Here is a 25,688-nt window from a genome sequence, read left to right on the forward strand (position 1 = left end):
TTGTTCAGTTTCTACATGGCTGCTCACACACAACAGCCACTCAACACAGTTTGTGTTAGAATGTAATCACATGGATACACATTTTCTAGCTCAGAGCTATGTCAGAATCTGAATTTGTTTCCTCGTATGGCATTTTCTTCTAGAATGCCTAGCTTTTAGAGGAAGTGCCTATGCCAAGTTGCTTTATTGAACATGCAGAGTATAACTTCATCAGATAAACAGCGTTTTGTTTTATCTGCCCCTGTGGGCAGAAAAGAGAGAGTATGCTGGGAGATTCCTTTGAGCTGTTTTAAATTCATTTAATTCTGGAGTAGGATTTAGTACACGGGGAATATCTTGCTTTAGTTTTAAAAAGATTGTGCCTTTTTCTCTAAAAGGCTTTCCGGAAGCATGTACTCCATAACTCTAGAAGATGGGAGGGGTTGGGAGATTTTGAAAAGGCTCTTTTCCTGCCATCACATAGCTACCTTCCGCTGCAACATAGAAGGTAGCTATGTGATGCTTAAAGGAGTTTAAAGGCATTGAGGAAGTTGCTACAGGTGCATTCAGGTATGGCCCACAGCACCTTTACTCATAATAATAATAATAACAACAACAGAGTTGGAAGGGACCTTGGAGATCTTCTAGTCCAACCCCCTGCAACAACAACAACAAAAACAACAACAGAGTTGGAAAGGACCTTGGAGGTCTTCTAGTCCAACCCCCTGCAACAACAACAACAACAACAACAGAGTTGGAAAGGACCTTGGAGGTCTTCTAGTCCAACCCCCTGCCCAGGCAGGAAACCCTACACCACGTCAGACAAATGGTTATCCAACATTTTCTAAAAAATTTCCAGTGTTGGAGCATTCACAACTTCTGCAGACAAGTTGTTCCACTTATTAATTGTTCTAACTGTCAGGAAATTTCTCCTTAGTTCTAAGTTGCTTCTCTCCTTGATTAATTTCTACCCGTTGCTTCTTGACCTACCCTCAGGTGCTTTGGAGACTTGCTTGACTCCCTCTTCTTTGTGGCAACCCCTGAGATATTGGAACACTGCTATCATGTCTCCTCTAGTCCTTCTTTTCATTAAACTAGACATATCCAGTTCCTGCAACCGTTCTTCATATGTTTTAGCCTCCAGTCCCCTTCAAATACAAACTTTTGTGTGGCCTTAATATCTTGGCATATTGTGCAAGTGGATGGGTGGGTGGCAGGCAAGAAACTTTAATGTAAAGCACTGTCCATCCGGTTTTACTTTAAAACATTGGCAATCTTGTTTCCCAAACACAATGAGAGGCACAGTGCTTTTGATCTCCAATAGGTGTGCAGCTTTACTGCACTTTTTGGGTGTGGCTAAAGGGCCACCTCGGTTCCTGAAAGTATTTCAGGGATAGCCACTTTAAAAGCAGTTTGAAAAGAGGATGGAAATTTAAAAATGAAGCCTTTTAATTAATTTTATTATTATAAATTAGTTCATCATAGTTTATATTATTTATAAACCATGATTAATTATTTTATATTTTTTAATTTGTTTATTAGATCAATTTGTATGGTGACCTGTCTCATAAATGTGGCTCTGGCCAGCTTGATCGATTACATCCCATCAAGTCTTAGCGACCAACCACATATTAAAAACGATACAAATATAATAATCGCAGAGGCATAAACATTCAAGTTAGTTAATAACTGACTAGGTTTATTTCATAATTTAACTAACTATCGCAACAGTTTGCTATTAGTTAATTTAATAAGTAATTATGATTTATTAATACTGATCCACACCATCTCACAATTGAGTTACAGCTTTAAAATCAATTTAGAAAATTACGATAAAAATAAAAATCCTTCCTGTATGTACTCTTTTGTGTAAATACTAGTGCTCATGGAAACACCTGAGACTCTTAGAGAAAGGAAGCAGCAGACAGAACTGTTGCCATGGCGATATCTTGATAATTGGCAACCGAAACTGGAAGGCTCTAGCAGGCTGAGGCTGACCCACAGTAGACTACTGGACCTCAGTTTACAAAGATGCTTTGTAGAATAAAGTTGAAGATCTGCAGCTCTAGAGTAGGACTAGAGGTAGATGAAAACCTTTAGTCTTTGCTGCCATCTAATGACTGTTTGGATTTTTGCAGCTTCACTCTGGTACCTATACTGAAATATATGTGGCCTGCAGAGTCATGGGTCTTTCAACCTAATTAGAAAAGTCCTAGAGTACATAGGCATTAAATTCAGAACTTTGATAACTTTGATCTATCCCTGGAAACATGGATCTGGTGTTGGAGAAGCAGAGGGGAAAAAGAAAGAGAAAAAGAGCAGCCCAACCAGCAGCTCAGAAAAAAAAAGAGTTTTCCCATTTCTGCTGTAAAGTAAACGAATGGACTTATGCCCAGGCAATTTTTTAGAAATCTTTTGAGAAACTCCGCTATGCTAAAAGATCTGCTTATAAAAGCCAACTTGGTTGGTTTTTTTTTAAATAGGATCAGCGGTTCGCATACCATCCCCTTTTTTAGCAGTAGTCTGGATTGTGCAGAATCTAAATTTGAATCGAGTTTACGAGACATTCCACTTAGTTCTGAAAAGGGGAGGGGATTTGGAAGGTTTTATGCAGATACGATGTGTGCATAGCTTACATTTGTTTTCCCGTTTAACAATTCATGTCCTCTTAGATGACAATCCTTTAAATATATCAAGTGGGCCTCGTGGAAAACGTTTGGTGTGCTGACATGCTAATTTCTTGTCCATTCACCCTGGAAGGAAGAGCCTCTGCCTTGCTTTTCATTGTTCTCCTCACTCTGTTTTCTCATCTAAACCCAAAGAAAGAGGATAATCTCTTTATTTATTTTTCATTTTTTTGCTGGGCTTTTCCTAAGGGCAAACGTAAATTTTCAGCTATTCTATATGAACTTTTTAAAAAGAATAGGAAGAACCAGCCAGAATGTTCACGGTTTCCTACTTCTTTGTTTTGTTTTAAATTCAGAAAACAGGGATCTATTTTAATGATTGATAGGAGAGTTAAGGAAAATTATTTGAATCAAAATTTCTGACGAGTAGACAGTCACTTATCTGGAATGGTATGATCTCTTGCTTGAGCAGGAGATTGGACTAGAAGACATCCAAGTCCTTTCCAACTCTGTTACTCTATTATCTGCTGTTACTTGATTTTGCTTTAGGTTGTAGCCATTGGTGGGATTCAGATAATTTAACAACCGATTCTCCCAGGATCAGATTGGCTGTCGTGGGAGGCGTGGCCCATCCCTGTCCTCCAGCTCCGCCGCACACGCGGATGAACCTCCCACGACGGCCAACCTGACCCTGGTTGAACCAGTTGTTTACATTACACACACACAAAGTGGATCCTGGGTGCTGCAATGGAGAAACAGGCAATGGAGCAGCTGGCACAAGGGAAGGAGGAGGAACAGGGAGAAGAAAGAAGGAAAGTGGCCTTCTTCCATCGCAACAGTCACTCCATTGCCCATTTCTCCATTGCAGCGCAGTGCCCAGGATCCACTTTGATAGCGAGGTGGGCGGGTAATTTAACTACCATTCCCTTGAACCGGTGCAAAACGGCTGAACCCCACCACTCGATTTGTAGCCTAGCCTAACCTCCTTGGTTTTCCTGTGTATTGATGAGCAATTGGATGTACCGTAGGTCTGAATATATATCTGGAATAAAAGGCGCAGAGTAAAATTCTTATCATTTGGCCAATTCAGAGAGTGCCTTTGGCTGGTTGCATGATATGCGTGAGACTGTATGAAAGTTCAGCATTTGGGCTAAGCCTTATATGATAAGAAATACAGACTCACACCCCAGCTATTGCAGCCACTTTTGGGCATCCCGTGACTCGTAGTTTGAAACCTTTCTGGAAGGTGAAATGGCTCCAGCATGGTGATGGAGATGCAAGAAAGAAGATCCTGTTGCTGCTCCCTTTCTTCTAAGCCTCTTCTGGATGAAGGGATATCCTTGCATTGCTACTGCCTCAGGGCATTTTGTGAGATTAGGGTCAGGACAAACCCATATAGTCAAGTAGGGGCCCAAGTGGCTAAGCACCTTTTTGAAAGTTTTAACTTCGCTCCTATATGAGTACAGCTTTCCCATATCAGAATTGTTGTGGCATTTGAGCATGCACAGGAGTGTGTTAGCATACGGTAGATAAGCCTTTTTTGGACATCTCATGATACGTGCCAAAATTACGGGAGTGACTGATCTATTTGGTTCCCAGAGTTTACAATTTTCTCTTCTTAGTCTGTCCAAAGAACAGCCCTGCCACACCCCAGAAAAAAATGATAAACATTGCTATAATGTTCCAGGCCCTTCCCCTTCCTCTTCCCCTTCCTGTTCCCTTTGTCTAAAGGTCTTCCCCAGACCAAAACTCTTGCAATGATCTCTGTTACTCCATTACATAAATCTAGTTTGAAAAGGCTATTAAGTTATTTAGACCATTGTCTGATATAAAGGGGGGGGGAAACCTAAGGGGAGGTGGAGAAGAAAGACTGAAAGCAAGCACATCTAGTAGGTTGCAGTTTCATTTCGGAGTCCTTTTGAAATAACTGAGAAATAACTGACACATTTTCTCCTCTCTAAACAGTTCTAAACTCTGCTGGCGCGGACAAAGAACCTGTGTCTGCTTAGTGTGCGGTTTCAGTTTGGCTCTTGATTTTTTTTCAAAAGCTCATTAAATGTGAGACTGTGTGTTCCTCCAAGGCCCTTGTTTAGCAACAAATGGATGTGGAAATAAATATGCATACATTTCATGCTTATAAGGAGCCACTCCTCTAGTTAGTTCATGTGGTTAGAATTTACTGCTGGTGGTCGGTGAAATGTTGAGATTATGAGATATACAGAGGAGTGAATTAAAGCTTGTTATTTCTCACTGTTCTGACGCATGCATCTGGAGGTTAAGAGAATTCTAATCTGCCTTTTCCTGGCTATATGCAAGCTTCTGTTATCTTTCCCCATTTACTTATAAGGGGAAAGATCCCTTCATGAGACCACAGAATGAGTGATAAAATGATCCACAGATTTTTGAAACAGCAAGTGCTGCTCCTGAGTCCATGTGCAAAATTTTACTGTGGGGTTTCAGTGAAGGCTCTTAGTGAAATCAGCCCATTGACAAATACTTGAAGTTTATTTTGATATGGTAAGGAAATATGTGAGTCTTCCTCCTATTGACTGCATTCATATCATGTTTTTGGCATTGTTACCTAAATAGCTCATCATTGCTTTCTTCTCAGAAGTTTTCTGGATCTAACCAGTGTCTACAGTGCTGGGATTCCCATGTAGTCAGCTCTCCAAATTTTGAACAGAGCCAATCCTGTTTAGTCTCAAAGATCAGTCAGGATTGCTAGGTGCCCCCACTTCACGTTTTTCTTTTGGATTAATGTAACTCATTCTGAGAGATCTTCAGAGGCAGCATATTAAAGGTAGCTCTTATGGCTCCTTTAATATAGGATGTAGAAGACTGTCACAATCACTTACTTTTAGCTCTTCTGAATGGGATATTAAACATAAGCTGCGAAAGGAGAACCCCTGAAGTCTAAGCCTTCAGAATGAGGTGAGGAGATAGTCAAACCCTTATGGCAGGCGGGAGGGGTTGGATATGGTGACGGGACATTGTCCTAACCTGCTGCTGGACTCCCTCCCTGGGCTAGCTCAACCTAGGCTGAAGCTTACCAGAGCCACTTCCTACAGTTCTCTTCCTCTTGCTTCTTCTTCAGTTTAAGCTTGGCAGTTTTCCTATTGTACAGTGGGCACCCTACTTTGCAGTTCCCAGGTTTTATGCTAGCGAACAGCTGGCTGTTTCCAATTTTTGCTTCTAGAGTTGCTCTTGCCCTTGCTTTCCTTCCCTCTCTAATGACTGAATAGGATGACTCACCATGTCTAGCGGTGGGATTAGTTCTCTCTACATATTTTTATACATGGACAAGAAAGGTTGTCAATTTACTGAAGGCAAAAACTCTTGTTATGCTGTGAAACTTTATACCATGAAAAAGACATGTTCTTCATGCATTGGTCACTTATCTTAAACACCTAGATCTCAATCACCATCACCCTAAAAACACACTAAAAAAAGTTTTTTGCATTTAATTTGTTTGCACAGATAGATAGGTGTTGGCATGTGTACACATACTCATGCTTCAAAATCATCCAGTCTTCAGTATAGTTCATGTCCCCATGGTGATCTGTTCCATCTACGGCCCAGGTGTTTCAAGGTAGTCTCTGCTTTACCTTCTTATGATTCTTGACTTGAATTGCCATCAAACAGAAAAGTGCCCTCTGTATAATTGGACACCCAGGCCATTGTATAAACTAGAAAGAGAGAATAAGGATTTCAGAATGATGAAATGAGGGCACAAAGTCCCATTGTAGGGGTTTATTGAATTTCACTGAATCCCATAACCCTCCCTGTGCCCTCACAATAGGACAGGATACAAAACAGTAAATACTTGAGTCCCCTATTGGGGTGTGAAGCTCAGTACATCTAAAAGGCATTTGTGCTGTTGAGGCACCTTTAGGAGATAATGTCTGTTTTAAATAGATAAAACCTCAAAGGCCTTTCATTTTTCTTTTGTTTTGATTTTCTGGATTGTTTCCGCTTATCCTCTTTTTCTTTCGTCTGTGGCTGCGGGAGTTGTTAGAAATGGAAGCAGCTGAGAATTGACTGTTTGCAAAGCCTTTTTAAGCTTTGGCATCATTTCTTCCTGTTTTGAGGGGATCATGTAAGTGGCATGGTTTTTTTTTTCCATTTGGGATGCAGAAGAAACATTATTCTGCTCATCATATATCACACTCAGTGGATGAACAAATTTAGGAGGTGACCCACAATGGGTTGAAAAAGTACACTTTTAATAGGATATGGGGGAACAGAAATTTCCAAGTAAATTAGAGATGGGGCGTCTAACCATAATCAGGACTATTCCAAATATGGCAGTTTTTAAATGTTTGCTTTTGGAGTGAAACAATGCAAAAAGGGAAGAAAATAGCAGAAATTCAATTGTTTCATTGTATTTAGTGCCCCGAATTAGAATGAAACAAGGTTTGACAAAACACCTGCATGCTCAAAAATCAAGACAAAGTGAGTTAGGAAGGTAAAGATGCAGAAAATTATAATGGACTATGAAAGAAATTGATAACATAGCATACAAGACCATTAAATCTTTTCACAGTGCACCAGTTTGCACATATTATTACAGTACTGCAACTGCAGAACTTTTTGACAAATTGGCTTTTTTTTCTCTGGGAGATAGTAAGAAAGAACTTACAAATGTTTTCTGAGCAAAGATTCATTATGGGCAGGAACCATTAAGACCATTAAAACCTCTTTCCCCCACCTTGCTTCTAAAATCAGTACTAATTCAAATGTACTTCCACTACTAAATTAGAAAATGGAAACGTAATGTATTAAATCTGGAAATGGAAAATATATTTTCATCACCTTTCAGTATGTGTAGCTTCCTTCTGATTTAATTATGGCTAATAATTTGGAACATTTAAAAAAAGCCTTTGCTGTGAATCACTCCCTACACACACATCTGCCTTTATATATTATTTATGTAAATGTATCCTAAGTAGTCACTAATATTTAACTCAACTAATTGGAATAACCTTTGTTTTCAGTCTGAATAAATAGGCAATTCATATTCTATTTTTTTCATTTAAAGGTTGTTGCGGTTTTTTATTTTTAAATCCTCATTTGAAATCAGTTTGTTTTTAGTTTGCAAAATTTGCTCCCAAGGAACATGCCTTTTGATTAAGGGCAGAATGCTCTCTTATAAAATACCTACAGCTTGAGCAGAACAGCCATCGTATCGTGCTCTCTCTCTCTCTCCAGGGCCATTTTATATAAATAGGAAGGGTTTTTAGAGGATGCTTATCCTTGGTCATTTTTGATCCTGCAGCAGTGGTGGGTTGCTACCAGTTTGCCCCAGGTCGGGCAAACTGGTAGTGACGGCAGTGGGAGGTTCCCCCCGCACACCCGGATGCTTCTGCAGCATGCGCAGAAGTGTCGTGTGCGCACACAAACATGCACCCCCAAGCAAACTGGTAGCGACAGGTTTTGAAACTCACCCCTGCCCTGCAGTATGCTGTTTGCTCGTCCTGTGGGAATTGCATGAAACTCCAGGAGAAGGCTCGTATCAGAGAGATGAATGACCCTCAAGACTAACATCTACTATTAGCCTATTCATATCAGATGTTTGCTGTGCCATGTTTTAAATAGATAGCTTAATACTGATGACAATCATAACAGGTTATGGAAGAAACCATAGTTGGTTTTACGTCCATACAAATGCCTTACACAATGTAAGCCGCCCTGAGTCTTCGGAGAAGGGCGGGATATAAATTCAAATAAATTTTTTTTAAAAAAATTACTTTTCCAGGGATTTTCCAGGGATTCAGAGGTACAAACTATATTGTGGTATTCCAATCTTTTGTAAGTGAGAATGCGTTGATACTAAATTTTACTTGCTTGTGTAATGGTTTGCTGAATCAGACTTTCTGCTAAACAATATTAAAGAAAAGATACACCATGTTCTTTTTATTTAGTTATCCATTTATTAATTATATTTTTAAATCACTGCAATTGTGCAACTAAGTAAAATATCCATAATACAATAACCATAAAAATAATCATAACGGTATCAAAGTATCTTAAAATTAAAGCACACAGAAAATTCCACTGCAGTATCTTAAATCGTTTTTTAAAAACCCTTATTTCATATAAGATGTAGTATACAAGAAGAATTGAAATTCACATTCTGTAATTTGTTCAGCTAATTCTAATAGTAGTTTTCTAGTTCGACCAACAATTGTTTTCCGGGATCACAAGCAACATATGATTTACGTTTGAATTGGAATTTATTCAGTTGCTTGCTCATTTTAATGGCAGAACTCATCAAAAAGCAGAGAAGGGAGACATTTTAAGAGTGACAGCCATTTTGATTTTTCTTAAATTCAAAACCACCTCAGGGCAAAACACAATGGCAAAATGTAGGAGGCAGATAAATCAGAGTCCACATTCTAAGATGGGTGTAATAACTGGCAGAATCCTGAAGGAATAAGGAGGATCCTTGATTCTTTTCCCTTCCCTACTTTTCCCTCTTTTATACTGATACCATTGTAGGAAGAAGTTTAAAAAAAGAACCAATATTATTTCTTACTTTCCCAAATTGCAGGGCAGATGAAGGAACGTGGAAGAGATGCCAAATTGTACAGATGCTTGGATGAGGCATGTGAAAGCAGGAGAAAATCCTGCTAATTGCTTGTTTCCCCAAATCTGTCCCAAAGTGAAACAGGTTTTCTCAAACAGCAAGAAAAAAGGCAATCATTTTGCCGTTCCATAATTTAAGTAAGGAAATAAAGTGAAAGAGAAAACCCCATGTTTTCCCTTCTCTAAACATAAAACAAATGAGTGCCCGGGGTTCCGTTTCACAAGAAGATCAGGTGTTCACGGCTGGAGAGCTGACAGGAAAATTAAAAATATGCTTTTAGCACTTATTTTTGAGTCGCATAGTTAACAAACATAATTCACGGCCACAGTATGTTTTAAAATGGGGTTGAAGATTTTGTGGAAGACATTTCCCTTAACAGCTGTTCCTAATGACTGCCAAGTGAAATAACTATGCTCAGACCCCGTAGACTTCCAAATATTAAACGATAGGTGGAAACCAAAGATACATATTATTTGGATCCCAAGTGGGAAAGGTGGTTTGGAATCAGGATCAACATGATTGTTGTACCTGGCTGCGACACCCCAGAGAAATACTATGAAGTCCCAGGAAAATACGTGTGTGTGTGTGTGTGTGTGTGTGTGACTTCGAGGCATTACAGAGGTAATAGGTTGTGTCAGTGGTGAGTTCCACTTACCTTTGCTACCAGTTCGCAACTGTAACTGTGTGTGCGCATGCAGCACTTCTGCACATGCACAGAACCTTCTCTGCATGCGCAGACCATCCGTGATGACGTCCGGGTGGATGAGCGGAGCCTCCCGTTGCCGCCACTACCGGTTCGCAGGAACCGGGGCAAACCAGTAGAAACCCACCACTGGGCTGCATCCCCTTGTCACCTCCTCTTGAGCACACACACATTTTCCTGAGATTGCAGGATAAGCTCCAGCTTTACAATAAATTCCCCCAAAAAACTGTAAATTCCCCCCAAAAACTCTTCTGCCCTGGTCCTGTTAAACCTCTCAGCGGCTTTTGATACCATGGTATCCTGCTGCACCGGTTGGGGAGTTTGGGAGTGGGAGGCACCGTTTATCGGTGGTTCTTCTCCTATCTCTCAGACCGGTCACAGACGATGTTGGCAGGGGGGGCAGAGATCGACTGCGAGGCGCCTCACGTGGGGTGCCGCAGGGGTCGATTCTCTTGCCTCTTCTGTTCAACATCTACATGAAGCCACTAGGTGAGATCATCAGTGGTTTTGGGGTGAGTTACCAACTGTACGCTGATGACACGCAGCTGTACTTTTCCACTCCAGGCCACCCCAACGAAGCTGTCGATGTGCTGTCCCGGTGCCTGGAAGCCGTATGGGTCTGGATGGGGAGAAACAGGCTCATGCTCAACCCCTCCAAGACGGAGTGGCTGTGGATGCCGGCGTCCCGGTACAGTCAGCTGCAACTGCGGCTGACTGTTGGGGGCGAGTCATTGGCCCCTATGGAAAGGGTGCGCAACTTAGGCGTTCTCCTGGATGGACGGTTGTCTTTTGAAGAACATTTGACGACCGTCTCCAGGAGAGCTTTTTATCAGGTACGCCTGATTCGCCAGTTGCGCGCCTTCCTTGACCGGGACACCTTATGCACAGTCACTCATGCTCTTGTTACATCTTGCCTGGACTACTGCAATGCTCTCTACATGGGGCTCCCCTTGAAGAGCACCCGAAGGCTCCAGTTGGTTCAGAATGCAGCTGCGCGGGTGATAGAGGGAGCCATTCGTGGCTCCCATGTAACACCACTCCTGCGCAAGCTGCACTGGCTGCCTGTGGTCTTTCGGGTGCACTTCAAGGTGTTGGTTACCACCTTCAAAGTCCTCCATGGCTTAGGACCGGGTTACTTACGGGACCACCTACTGCCACCGTTTGCCTCTCACCGACCCGTGCGCTCCCACAGAGAGGGACTCCTCAGGGTACCGTCAGCCAAGCAATGTCGGTTGGCGGCCCCCAGAGGAAGGGCCTTCTCTGTGGGGGCTCCCACCCTCTGGAACGAACTTCCCCCTGGACTTCGTCAACTTCCTGACCTTCGGACCTTTCGCCGTGAGCTGAAGACGCTTTTATTTATTCGCGCAGGACTGGCATAGATTTTTAGAAGTTTATTATCTGGTTTTAAATTTTAATGTGGGTTTTATTGTTTTAAATGTATTTTAAATCTGTGGCCATATTTAATAAGTTTTTAAATTATTGTTTTATTCTGTATTTATCCATTGTGGTTTTATTTGGCTGTAAACCACCCTGAGTCCTTCGGGAGAAGGGCGGTATAAAAATCTAATAAATAAATAAATAATAAATAAATAAATAAATATGTCAGACAGTTCAACACATTCCAGAAAGATCTGGAACTTACAAAGAAAATTTTTCCAGGCATGGTTCCTTTCAGATGTCCTAGCTCTAAAGCCCCATCACACTCAGTTGAATTGTTATTCATCTTCTCTAGAAGTCTTCTCTTAGTTCTTCAGTGATTTCAAGAGGCATTCTTCACACATGGGCATACTAGACATACGCTCAACTCACCTGGGATGACAAGCAAGGAGCCCAGGTTTAACTATAGTAATTGAGTGAGCTTCCTAGAATAATTTTCTCAAAATTCCTTACAATCCACTACAACTATGACTGGGGGAAGAGCGGGGATTCCTCAGGAGAGGTGTTATAGCTCTGAATTCATGAATATAAATATAAATCGACAAACAACTACAGTGCTATGCTTTGGGTCCTCTGTTTGTTTATTAACCCTTGCTTCTGAAAGCAGAATTAATATTCCTGTTTCCCAGCAAGTTGCTTAAGGAACAAGCAGATTATGGGAAAAGCAGCTCCCCAGAACAATAGGTGTTGTTTCTTTACTTGGGGGGAAGGGATGGAAAATGGCGCTTCATGAAAGAAATTCCAAAACTTTTACAGTGTATCGCATATATTTGAAATTCTGACCTGGCATTTTCGCTGGCTTTATCTGAAAAGGCTCAACTGCTTAACCAAGCACAAGATGCCATAAATTCAAGATGCTCACCCTGAGATAGCTGAGGCAGTGACCTTTCTTCGTAGAAACCATTTTTGGCAAAGGAACGGGTACTATCTGACAGGCAAATGCAACATTTTAACTTGCTGCATTTTGCGATTAGTTTCTCCCAGGGAACAGAATAAAGTAATTGCAACATTTTGCTTGGCATACCTATCTTGTTCTAGGTCAAAAGATACCCTCTCTCCCTGTTCTTTCCCTAACAACATGAAGGGGAAGTTTTATCTGGTGAGCATTATCTGGTTGGAAATGAACAGAAGCCAAGAGAGTGACCGAAGTGTATAGGAATGAGAAGATAATGCAGGTAGCAACTTCAAATATAGCCCTGAACTTGCTGGACAATTCTAGGCTCCAAAGCTGTGCAAGCCTCATTGATGGTTTCTATAACGTTCCATATGGAACTAGGTTTACATAAAGGCAGATGAGCAAGATGAGAACTTTGCTCTTTTGTAGCCCATTTATGTGGTGGAGTTTTAGCATATTTTTCTTTCCTGGTATTTCCTTCCTTGGACTGCAAAAATTATACAGATAGTCCTCCACTTACAATAGTTCATTTAGTGACTGTTCAAAGTTACAATGACACTGAAAAAGTGACTTATGACCATTTTCCACTTATGGCCGTTGCAGCGTTCCTGTGGTCACATGATTTACAGTCAGCTGCTTGGCAACAGATTTACATTTATGATGGTTGCAGTGTCCCAGGGTCACGCGATTTCCTTCTGATAAGCAAAAGTCAATAAGGAAACCAGATTCAGTTAACAACCGTGTTACTAATTTAACAGCTGCAGTGATTCACTTAACAAATGGGGCAAGGAAAATTGTAAAATGGGGCAAAACTCACTTAACAAATTTCTCACTTAGCAACATAAATTTTTGGGCTCAATTGTGGTTGTAAATTGAAGACTTACCTTTAGTTGTTTTTCATGCCACACTAGCAAAGCATTACTACTATTTCTGCTATCTTTTGCTGAATAACAGAGTTGGAAGGGACCTTTGAGGTCTTCTAGTCCAACCCCCTACTCAAGCAGGGAACCCTATACCATTTCAGACAAATGGTTGTCCAATCTCTTTTATTAAAAGCCACCAGTGATAGAGCAACCACAACTTCTGGAGGCAAGTCATTCCACTGATTGATTGTTTTTTAAGGAAATTTCTCCTTAGTTCTAGGTTGTTCTCTCTTGATTGGTTTCCATCCATTGCTTCTTGTCCTGCCTTCAGGGGCCTTGGGGAAAGTACATTTCCTCTTCACATTTGTCATCTATTTCCATTTATAGCTTCATTTCTCCTTAAAAGTAGCAGGATTTTCTCCAAATCAGTATCATGGTTTTAATATATCTGGTCCTTGGTAAAAGCCAGCTCTTTTTTGAACCTCCCTTGTGGCAGGGAGATTCAAAATACTGAATACTTTGTTATTTTATTTTATTTTAATAAAAAATGCACTTGCCCTGCTTGAATTCCTAAGTGGAAGAGGAGAGCCATTATACACCTTTTATTTCCTATATTCTACAACCTTCGCCACAAAGCGAAGGTTGAGACTGACGATAATTACCCAAAATAGCTGGGTCCAGGAAGGCTTCTTGAGGAGAGGTCTCACCACCGCCTCTTCAAGGCGGCGGGAAAACCCTTCCATCAAAGAAGCATTTATAATCCCTGAGCCAGCCTCGTGTCACTTCCTGAGCAGCCAGCACTAACCAGGAAGGGCACGGGTCCAGCAAACATGTAGTTGCATGTAACCTCCCCAGCAACCTGTCCATGTCCTCGGGAGCCACAGAATCAAACTCATCCCAAATAATCTCAACAAGATGTGTCTCTGTCATCTCAGCTGGATCATCGCAATCTTGGTCCAAACTATCAAGCTGAACGATTTTATCGTATAGATAACCGTTAAACTCCTCAGCTCGTCCCTGTAAGGGGTCATCCCGTCCCTCTTGATGGAGGAGGGAATGGGTCACCCGAAACAGGGCGGCCGGGCGGTTATCTGCCAATGCAATGAGGGTGGAAACGTAGGAACGCTTCACCTCCTTCATTGCCACTAGGTAGGTCCTAGTAAAGGACCTCACTAGTGTCCGATCAGCCTCGGAAAACCAGGGAGCCGGTCAGAGGTCGCAAAGGCACGACACGGTCCAAAGCCCCAGCCGCGCCCGCTCCCAGGCCGCAACCAGTTCTTCAGTCGTGCCGTGGTAAGATCCTCAGGAACGCCCAAGCTCCGTCCGAACCTCTCCGGGTCCATCAGGCGCCTGGGATGGAACCAACTCATTTGCTCCGTCTCCCTGCGGTGGTGAGCGGCGGTCCGAAAGTCTAGGCGAAGAAGAAAATGATCTGACCATGACACTGGTTCTTTAACTATATCTCCTAAATCCAGATCATTTACCCACTGACCAGAGATAAAATCCCCAATGTGTGTAGGGCCATCAGTTACTTGAATCAGGTCCAAGGCCGTCATGGAGGCCTGGAACTCCTGAACCACCGTTGATGACAAGTTGTTGATGGCAGGTTGAAATCCCCAAGACCAAAAGTCTGGGAATCTCAACCGCCACGCCAGCAAGCACCTCTAGTAGCTCAGGTAGGGCTGTAGTCACGCAGCAAGGAGCCCAGGTTTAACTATAGTAATTGAGTGAGCTTCCTAGAATAATTTTCTCAAAATTCCTTACAATCCACTACAACTATGACTGGGGGAAGAGCGGGGATTCCTCAGGAGAGGTGTTTATATAGCTCTGAATTCATGAATATAAATATAAATCGACAAACAACTACAGTGCTATGCTTTGGGTCCTCTGTTTGTTTATTAACCCTTGCTTCTGAAAGCAGAACTAAATATTCCTGTTTCCCAGCAAGTTGCTTAAGGAACAAGCAGATTATGGGAAAAGCAGCTCCCCAGAACAATAGGTGTTGTTTCTTTACTTGGGGGGAAGGGATGGAAAATGGCGCTTCATGAAAGAAATTCCAAAACTTTTACAGTGTATCGCATATATTTGAAATTCTGACCTGGCATTTTCGCTGGCTTTATCTGAAAAGACTCAACTGCTTAACCAAGCACAAGATGCCATAAATTCAAGATGCTCACCCTGAGATAGCTGAGGCAGTGACCTTTCTTCGTAGAAACCATTTTTGGCAAAGGAACGGGTACTATCTGACAGGCAAATGCAACATTTTGCTTGGCATACCTATCTTGTTCTAGGTCAAAAGATACCCTCTCTCCCTGTTCTTTCCTAACAACATGAAGGGAAGTTTTATCTGGTGAGCATTATTTTTGGAAGTTGTTCAACAAGGATATATGGATGATGGATAGATATATAGAAGATGGCTTCCAGGTGTATAGACTGTGCTATTCTGGGAGGGCAATTTCAGTCCTTGATGGCTTTCACCCATCAATACAACAAGTTGATGCAGCCCATGCTAGATAGAAGGTTGTAATCCAAAATAACTAAAGCGCCAGAATTGGAGAAAGTTCCATGCGTAATATTGATGTTCTGATAGGTCAATGTTTTGTCTTTGTAAAAATCAGATGCATAAGTTATAATTAGTTTCAAGGTCAAATTCATATGGTGTTTATCTTTCTTCCTCTTTAAATTATTGGGGATAGACTCTTTAAGTTCTAATAATAAATAAATATGTTTTGAGCTCACGACGGAAGGTCCAAGATCAGGCACTTGACGAGGCCAGGGGAAGTTCGTTCCAGGCGTCACTGCCCCCACAGAAGGCCCTACTCCTGGGGCCGCCAGCCGACACTGTTTGGCGGACGGCACCTGAGAGACCCTCTCTGTGAGGCGTCTGGTCGGTGGGAGGCAAAGGTAACAGCAGGCGGTCTCGTAAGTACCGGGTCCTAAGCCATGGAGCGCTTTAAAGATAGTTACCAAAATCTTGAAGCGCACCCGAAGACCACAGGAAGCCAGTGCAAGCTACGGAGCAGCGATGTCACGTGGAGCCACGAGCGGCTCCCGTTACTACTCGCGCAGCCGCATTCTGGACTAGCTGCAGCCTCCGGGTGCACCTCAAGGGCAGCCCCATGTAGAGAGCATTGCAATAATCCAGCCTAGGCGTAACCAGGCGTGGTGACCGTGCATAAGGCATCCCGGTCAAGGAAGGGGCGCAACTGGCGAACCAAGCGAACTTGGTAAAGGCCCTCCTGGCGGCGGCCGCCAGGTGTTCATCAAAAGACAGCCGTCCATCCAGGAGGGCGCCCAAGTTGCGAACCACCTCCTTTGGGGCCACTAACTGCTTCAACAGTCAGCTGCTTGACAACAGATTTACATTTATGATGGTTGCAGTGTCCCAGGGTCACGCGATTTCCTTCTGATAAGCAAAAGTCAATAAGGAAACCAGATTCAGTTAACAACCGTGTTACTAATTTAACAGCTGCAGTGATTCACTTAACAAATGGGGCAAGAAAAATTGTAAAATGGGGCAAAACTCACTTAACAAATTTCTCACTTAGCAACATAAATTTTTGGGCTCAATTGTGGTTGTAAATTGAAGACTTACCTTTAGTTGTTTTTCATGCCACACTAGCAAAGCATTACTACTATTTCTGCTATCTTTTGCTGAATAACAGAGTTGGAAGGGACCTTTGAGGTCTTCTAGTCCAATCCCCTACTCAAGCAGGGAACCCTATACCATTTCAGACAAATGGTTGTCCAATCTCTTTTATTAAAAGCCACCAGTGATAGAGCAACCACAACTTCTGGAGGCAAGTCATTCCACTGATTGATTGTTTTTTAAGGAAATTTCTCCTTAGTTCTAGGTTGTTCTCTCTTGATTGGTTTCCATCCATTGCTTCTTGTCCTGCCTTCAGGGGCCTTGGGGAAAGTATATTTCCTCGTCACATTTGTCATCTATTTCCATTTATAGCTTCATTTCTCCTTAAAAGTAGCAGGATTTTCTCCAAATCAGTATCATGGTTTTAATATATCTGGTCCTTGGTAAAAGCCAGCTCTCTTGAACCTCCCTTGTGGCAGGGAGATTCAAAATACTGAATACTTTGTTATTTTATTTTATTTTAATAAAAAATGCAATTGCCCTGCTTGAATTCCTAAGTGGAAGAGGAGAGCCATTATACACCTTTTATTTCCTATATTTTTTTTGTCACAACTCCTCCCAAACATATCAAGGGTCAAAATAGCTTCCTCCCATTTCGATTCTGTATCATCTTTCATTTTCAATATTTTATGAGTTTTATCTGTACTGCAGAATTATTTTATTTTTTGGTGGGGCTTTGCTTCTATAATATTGAATTTAAAGCAAAATAGATAAAGTTAAACTGTCCTGTGGACAACTTTATTAGATGGGTCTTTTCCCCCATAAACATTCATTCTCAAAGCCAAGGATATTCTCATAGAAATATTGTGTCTTTGGAGTGAATGCTAACTCCACTCAAGATGCTAGTTTAAAAAAGATCCCCATAAACTCATCTCTTTATGTATAAGAACACTATTAAAATATTGAGGAAATTTGAGGATGCTGATTAATGAAAGCTTGCAGTTTAACCATCATTATTCAGTGATTGCACAAGTTTTATATTTGTATTTTTTTCTGTTTTGGATTGTTCCACATGCCCTACCCATATTCACATCTTGGCACAAGTATCCATGACCCTCCGAATATATGTACAGCAGCATTCTAAGTAGTTCATGTCCTAATGTCAAGGTTCCATTATTGTTAAGCCTAAATTGATTCCATTGTTTTCTGCCGCAAAATTTTTCAACGTTGGTTGGCTAATTTATAATCTTCAAGGAGCTGATAGCAACAGAGTGTTACTCAGCTTTTTTTCCCTCTTGAAACTATAAAGAAAAAAAGCAGGAAACAAAGAATAAATTAATGTGCCCAGTTTTATTGTGTCAAGTGTGGCAAAAATTAGAATAGAATGCAAATGTTTCAAGGTCAAATTCATATGGTGTTTATCTTTCTTCCTCTTTAAATTATTGGGGATAGACTCTTTAAGTTCTAATAATAAATAAAGGAAAACTTGTTTATGGCCATTGATTAGCCGCATATAGAAATGCAAAATACAAAAAAGCACCATCAATAATAATATGACAAATGGATGGGAGGAGAGAAATAGCATTGGCCTATCCCTATGATTTCTCCCAACCCTAAGGCCACAAACTGGTACCTGTCTGCAGCCTGTTAGGAACTGGGCCATGCAAGTGAATGAAGCTTTATCTGTGCCTGCACGGGATCTAGGTAGCATAAGAAACCATTCCCCCCACGCAGCCATCGCCAGTCTGAGGAAAAATTGTTTTCCCCAAAACCAGTCCCTGGTACAAAAAAGGTTGGGGACCGCTGTACTAGAGATCTACACATATTCAAAAATGATGTTGATATTCAGCATTATTTTTGGAAGTTGTTCAACAAGGATATATGGATGATGGATAGATATATAGAAGATGGCTTCCAGGTGTATAGACTGTGCTATTCTGGGAGGGCAATTTCAGTCCTTGATGGCTTTCACCCATCAATACAACAAGTTGATGCAGCCCATGCTAGATAGAAGGTTGTAATCCAAAATAACTAAAGCGCCAGAATTGGAGAAAGTTCCATGCGTAATATTGATGTTCTGATAGGTCAATGTTTTGTCTTTGTAAAAATCAGATGCATAAGTTATAATTAGTTTCAAGGTCAAAGTTCTGTTTGCAACCTTTTTTGAACAATGCAGGCATGGGAAGGGAAAAGCAGTTAATCTGAAAAAGTACATAAGGAAATTCACTTGCCACAAACCCATATATCTCAAAGTAAAGGTTATACTTCTCAGGTCAAAAAAAATGCACTTATTTTAGCAAGTTCAAAGTTCTGACACTCAATTTGGCAAGTCAGTACTACATCTGTTGCAGTAGCAAAAATCAAGAGCAATTTGTACCATTCTGAATTATTTCTTTGGAGAGTAAAGCCATGATAGACAAGTAATCCTGAATCCATATCAGAAGAATAAGTTGGATCCAGTACTGAGAGAATAAATTTTGTCCAGGGGAAACAATGTTCCCAAGTGTTTAAGTCATGTCCACCAACCACATCTGTTCATTTCATATCCTGAGCTAAGCAAGGAATTTGGGGTAACTGTTTAACATTTATATTGACATATTGTTGATTGAAGTTCAACCTAACAGGAGAGGATTTCTGTTCCAGAAGAGAAGGGATGATAGGGAAATTGGAAGTGATCCTGCATCCTGTTTTTAATGATGTTAAGATATTGGCACGATTACAGCTGCACTATTCTCTAATAGCAATGTTGACTAAAATGTATTTTATTCTAATAGTAGATGACAGCTCATAAACTCATTACTTTTACGCAGTATAAAAGAACAATTCCATAGGAAGTAAGTGATTGTTACTGGTTGAATATACTGTGGCACAAAAACAACTTCCTTTACCTCATTATCCCAAAGAAAGAAATATTGATGTTATTCAGGGCTGTGCCTTGTTTATCAAGTCTGTGTCTTGTGAAGCTTGAATAAACACATATCAACTCTTTACAGGAAGAAAATGAAATCCCTGCCAGCGTATTTGTGAAAGAGCCTGTTCCCAGTATTACTGATGGGAAGGAAGAGTCTGTCGATGAGAACAAAACCTTGGAAGAAACCTTGCACACTGTAGAGTTATCCTCAGAGGATGAGGTGCCCCACGATGACCTTGCAGAAGACAGCATGGATGAGAAAATAGAGGAGTCCAGAGCTGAGAAGATCAAGAGATCGAGCCTTAAAAAGGTCGACAGCCTGAAGAAAGCATTTTCCCGCCAAAATATTGAAAAAAAGATGAACAAGATCGGCACCAAGATTGTCTCTCCTGAACGGAGAGAGAAGATCAAGAAGTCTTTTACCCCTAACCATCAGAAGTCCTCATCAAAAAGTTCATCTTTCAAGGTCTCTCCTCTGACATTCAACGTGAAGAAAGTCCGTGATGGAGACACATCTATAGAAGTAGAAGATAAGCCAGTGGAAGCAACTGGCAGTGAGCATGCAGCCAGTGAAGAAACCACCCTCACTTCAGATGTGGTCTTTTCTGCTTCTCCAGTGGAAGAAGGAAAAGCCTTTGCTGATTCCTTGGAAAAAGAGTCGGGAAGTGAAGGAGAGGTGATGATCAACAACAACATTGAGCTTGCAATTGTTGAAGAAGATGATGACTATAGAGCTTCATTAGAAATCAGACAAGAACTTTATGAGGAAAGAAACAAGCCGACCAGTGAAGAAATGGAATATTCTGAAGAATCCAATCAAGCAGCTGTCCTCCACGTAAACCAAACATCATAAATTGCCTGTGTCCTTTCTACAAATGATATTTTTAATTATATCAGTCACCAGAATATGTCTGGTATACTATAAATGTGGGGTCTCATAGCGCATCACAGTGGAATTGTTGGTTTTAAAACGTAGATTTCCTTACAAAACTGTTTTGTTCACTCAGTTAGCATCGACTCCCATAGTCAAAAGTAGGGCTGTTCTCCAAATAACACAAAAGCAGATTTCTTCGCATTTCATGAGCCTCTTTCCATCGCCGCTTCAACCCTCTTCCTACTTTCTAATGTTTCTTCACTTTACTTAGAATGTGTTTAAAAGAAGCGTTCAAGACAATTAGGCCATTTGGCCATTTAAAATGCCTTTTAAATTTTAGTTAAGAATATAAGCAGTGCCCTGCTAGATCAGACCAGTGATGAAATCCAATTTTTTTTTACTGCCGGTTCTGTGGGTGTGGCTTGGTGGGCATAGCTTGGTGGGCATGGCAGGGGAAGGATAATGCAAAATCCCCATTTCCTCCCCACTCCTGGGGGAAGGATATTGCAAAATCTCCATTCCCACCCCACTCTGGGGCCAGCCAGAGGTGGTATTTGCTGGTTTTCCAAACTACTCAAAATTTCTGTTACCGGTTCTCCAGAATCTGTCAGAACCTGCTGGATTTCACCCCTGGATCAGATCCCTATGCCGCATCTAGTCCAGCAGAATGTTCTCTGGCCATCTTACTATATAAGGAAGCTCATTTGTCTCCCAGCAGATTCAGGGAGGTGACACTGCCATCAATTCCTTGATCCCCAAGACTTCCATGAACTGATCCAACCGTTGTTGTTGTTGTTTTGGGGGGGGGGGGTTAAAGCCAGCCAAGCTGGTAGCCAGCGCCACATCACATGGTACTGAATTCCACAGTGTAATTACGGGTTGTGTTAAAAAAAAAAAAGTCCTTTGGTCAGTGCTGATTCTTCCAATGTATTCAATTTGGTTCTAGTATTTTGGGAAGAGGAAAATAGCTTTTTCTCTTGCCCACTTTATCTATGCCATGCATAATTTCATAGTTAAAGTGTTATTGAAGATTTGCATAGATCCATGACCCTCATCCCCATCTACAATCAGTTCTCAGTGGGGAAGGCATGACTATTAAATGGTGCAAGAATTATCTTATTTTTTCAAATACAGATTCCAAGTTTTCTTCAATTTAAACTGTGGGTGTGCATTGAAAAGACAGTTTCCTGCATTCTGCTTGGCTCATTGTCCCGGAAAAACTGTCTCTTTTGGAGGGAACTGTAAAATCCATTGCAGTATCCTCTTTGCCTGTTAACTTTCTCCTACTAACTGCTTTTTAAGTTACAATCCAATTATAAGCTAAACTCTTTCCCATCTATGCAATTCATTGCCTTTTCCTAACCTATGGAATCCTCAAAGTTTGTAATTTCCATTCTTGATGTGCTGTGACTATCCCAGCACAAAGTAAGAGTGAACTTCATGTGACAAGAGCTGATATGGAAAATGCAGAAGTGAATTACTGAAAAGTACAGCTTTTGACAGTATACTTATACACGTTAGGTGCAGATGCACTGGAAAAGATATTTTTAGCATGTACAATTGATTTGAGAAACAAATTACTGTGAAGAGGCTGTACCTCAACAAAAATGAATATGGGATTTTTGCTTCCTTATCGCTGTTCAGTCCCTTAGTTAATTAATAACTATTGATACGGAACAATTAGGCGGTTGAGTTTTCTGCCTAAAAGTGTCTGCATCAATGTATTTTGTTTTATTGATGTTGAGAATATTCCTTTATCCACCTCAGCTTCTTGCAAAATGAGCTTTAGTCTTGTTTTGTCCTTTCAAATAAAAGGAAATCAAGGTCTTGTGAAACTACAAGTAATCCTCGAGTTACAACAGTTCATTTAGTTACCATTCAAAGTTTACAACAGCGTTGAAAAAAGTGGCTTATGACCCTGTTTCACGCTTACGATCATTGCAGGATCCCATGATCATGAGATCAAAATTCAAATGCTTGTCAACTAATTCTTATTTATGATGGCTGCAGTGTCCTGGGGTCATGTAACCACTTTTTGCAACCTTCTGACAAGCAAAGTCAATGGGGAAGCCAGATTCTCCTAACTGTGTTACTAACTCAACAACTGCAGTGAATCACTTAACAACTGTGGCAAGAAAGGTGTACAATAGAGCAAAACTCACTTAACAACTCTCTCGTTTAGCAACAAAAATTTTGGGTTCAGTAATGGTCGTAGGTCGAGGACTATCTGTACAGTGCAGTCTTATAGCTTGCGTTCTGAAGTCAATCCTACCAAGTCTGTTTGGACTTACTTTCAGATGACTACATGTAGGATTACAGCCGTAGTGTAGTAAGTAGTAATCAAAGGTAATATATGTTAAGATCTATTGTAGATTTTTTTTTCCATGTGTACCTTTCCATCATGGAACAGTATTTCCCCCCACACACACACACAATCGATAAGATACCTGTCTAGACATAAAACTATGAGATCAGTAAGATGCATATCTTGTCTTAGTGTCTAAATTGAAAATAACATGGTATGTTAGGGAGTGTCTGTGCACCGCAGAAACTGATGGTCTACAACTCGCATTAGACCCAGCCAGAATAGTCAGTGATCAGGTTGATAGGAGAATATCGTCTATGTTCTCCCCAACTGACATAGGGCAAAAATATGTTGAGGAACACACAAAGGCAAATAGGATCTCTTACTTCCTTATCTAGTTCCAACATAATATTCAAAACAAGGAGGGGATACTATCTTTCCTAGCCGAGAAAGTTGCAGGTACTATTTTGCTCATTTGCCAAGACTGGCGTGCCGCGTGAGCAAAGTAGCAAGGAGCATTCCTCCTTCCACACATGCACCCTATGGTTGCACCATATCCTAAGTCAGCAAAGATATTCTGTCACAAAAGAATCCCCTCGTGTAGCTCTCCACAGCCTTGGCAAGTTGCTTCCCTTTCAGGAAAGCCCAGTTTTGCTTCCTGAGGCAGACATGCCATCTCTTGAAAGGCCGGATTGTTCCTGTGAGGTAACATGTTGCTTCACAACTACTATGGAAGGCAACATAGGTTATGGGTGGGGTAGCAGATCAAGCAAACTTACAATGGAATGTCTGTATAGGTGCTTAGGATAACTTGCTTGCTTCTGTTCCATGCAGCCTTAAGTTGATCATTAATGTATATAGATATAGATATATGTTTTATGTTAGATTTATTTTAAGAGAGAATACATTTAAAAGAATAAAGAAAAATATTATTTGCTTAATAAAAACAATTACGTTTTAAATGGCCAAAGGGAGATTAAAGGATATATATATATTGTAATCTAAGTAGTTCATAGAAATAGGTGATCAAATAGTGATCTATGCACCAAACTACTGTATTTTAAGAGTGTAGGGTGAAAGATGGCTTGGCATATTGCAAGATGATCAAATGAAAGTTCAAAGAATATATAATAAAATAAGAGAGGGGCTTTGATAATAAGATACGTACTTAAGTAGCCCAAATATATTATCCAGGGAAGATATATTTTTATTCTGGGTGGGTCTGCACAATGTTACAGAGAAGACTGTTTTGAAAAGTGTATCCATGGATTATTTGTAAGTGTATATTACAAAAAAAAAAAAAAACCAGTTCCCATCAACAATATGAATTTTAACTTCCTTGTTTGCTTTGGGTGCTTAAGTGTGCATAGCCACACAGATGAAAACCCAAATGTGGAATATATATAGATCAGCTAGGAATTTAACAATATGAAATAATCCTACTGAACATCGACAGTGCCCATCAGACCGTAATTTTAATAGTCTCTGTTTTATTTTTAACATTCATCAGCTGCACGAAGGATTATTAATATCACCTGGTCATTTCTGTGTGGCTTGAATGTTCCATGTAATGTGTAGAATACGTGCTTGGATCAGACATATGAGAACAGTTCTAAAAGTGGAACAAATCATTCCATTTTTAGCTGGCGATGTCAGACGATTTGATGCCATTTGATGGAATTTCTGTTTGAGTTTTTAAAAAAATATTGACTTGAGTGATAAAAGGCAATGAATGTGATTCTGAATGGATTTCTTCTGTGTAAAACAAATATCAGCTCTGCCTGTGGGTAGTTATGTTTCCTTTCAGGGGGGTTTTGTACGTGAAAATTTTCCACTGGATGGGATGGGGACGTTGCATCCACCACCTTGGGCACCATGCAATACATAGTAGATTTCACAGCCATGTAGAAGCTGGAATTTCCGCATATGAGAGGCATTGTGACCAAACTATTCAGACATGAAAGTGCATTCCTACAGCATGTATTCATTCTATTTGAATTCTTCATTCTTCTTAATCAGAAGTGTAATCCAGCAATATATAAATGCCTGACAATCTTATATCAATATATATATACATATATACATATATAGTATATAATTTCCCTTTTAATATTGATATACTTAACTTTTGCATAAATTGCACTAGAAATGTGTGGGTTTCCACGCAATATATTTAACACTGCAATTTTGTTTCAAAAAGTTTTTTAAGAGACTATATCTATAGTTAGTAAGCAATTCCAGATGGAGTATCTCATACAGTCATTTGATGTGTCTCTGGATGTTGATCAGAGTTTATTTCCAAGGAGGATTTTTTTTTTGACAGTTAATTTTTTTTTAATAATTGCAATATTATGAGAGAGTTACAATCAATAGAAATAACTGCAATATAATCACACATTTGCCTTCATTTGATTTAATATCAGTGCCTGTTACTAACTACAGATGTGTTCAGCTAAATAAAAAGCAAACTGAGTTACATTGCATTTGTCTGAACAAAATTATTGCAAAGCAAGAGAAGAAAAACACCCAATGCAAAATTAGGTATTAAACACATTTTTGCTTTCTATGCTGTTTTTAAAAACAACAAAATGCAAATAATATCAGCTTCTGGTTGTCAAGACAACCCCAATTTCTTAGGGGTTTTGAGGTGTCTAGTGTGCTGCTGTTTTCCAGATGCATATTTTTTTCTGAGATTTGTTATTTTTATTCAACCTTCCCCAGGTCTGTAAGATAGAATGTCAAAAGCACATGGATGGAAGTGACATTATACACTTGTTGGTTTTTTTTCAAAAATCTGTTGATAAGGTGTCTTGTGCAAAGCTCTTAAGCAAACTGAGCAATCGGGGGACAAAATTGTCAGCCTTTTATAAATAGCTGATTGGTTAAACAAAAAGCAAAGCGTAAGAATAAATGAGCAAT

General features: G+C 40.4%; 1 protein-coding gene across 1 annotated transcript in view; it reads left to right on the forward strand.

The window, feature by feature from the left end:
• Positions 1–25,247, forward strand: part of CAVIN2 (caveolae associated protein 2) — a 32,444-nt gene extending 7,197 nt beyond the window's left edge. The window contains exon 2 of the mRNA XM_058188416.1: positions 19,673–25,247. Within this exon, the coding sequence (XP_058044399.1) occupies positions 19,673–20,443 (771 nt within the window). The 3' untranslated portion in view covers positions 20,444–25,247. The remainder of the gene's footprint in view (positions 1–19,672) is intronic.
• The last annotated feature ends 441 nt before the right edge of the window (positions 25,248–25,688 follow it).

The sequence above is a fragment of the Ahaetulla prasina genome, chromosome 1, assembly GCF_028640845.1.
Source record: "Ahaetulla prasina isolate Xishuangbanna chromosome 1, ASM2864084v1, whole genome shotgun sequence".
Classification (NCBI taxonomy): domain Eukaryota; kingdom Metazoa; phylum Chordata; class Lepidosauria; order Squamata; family Colubridae; genus Ahaetulla; species Ahaetulla prasina.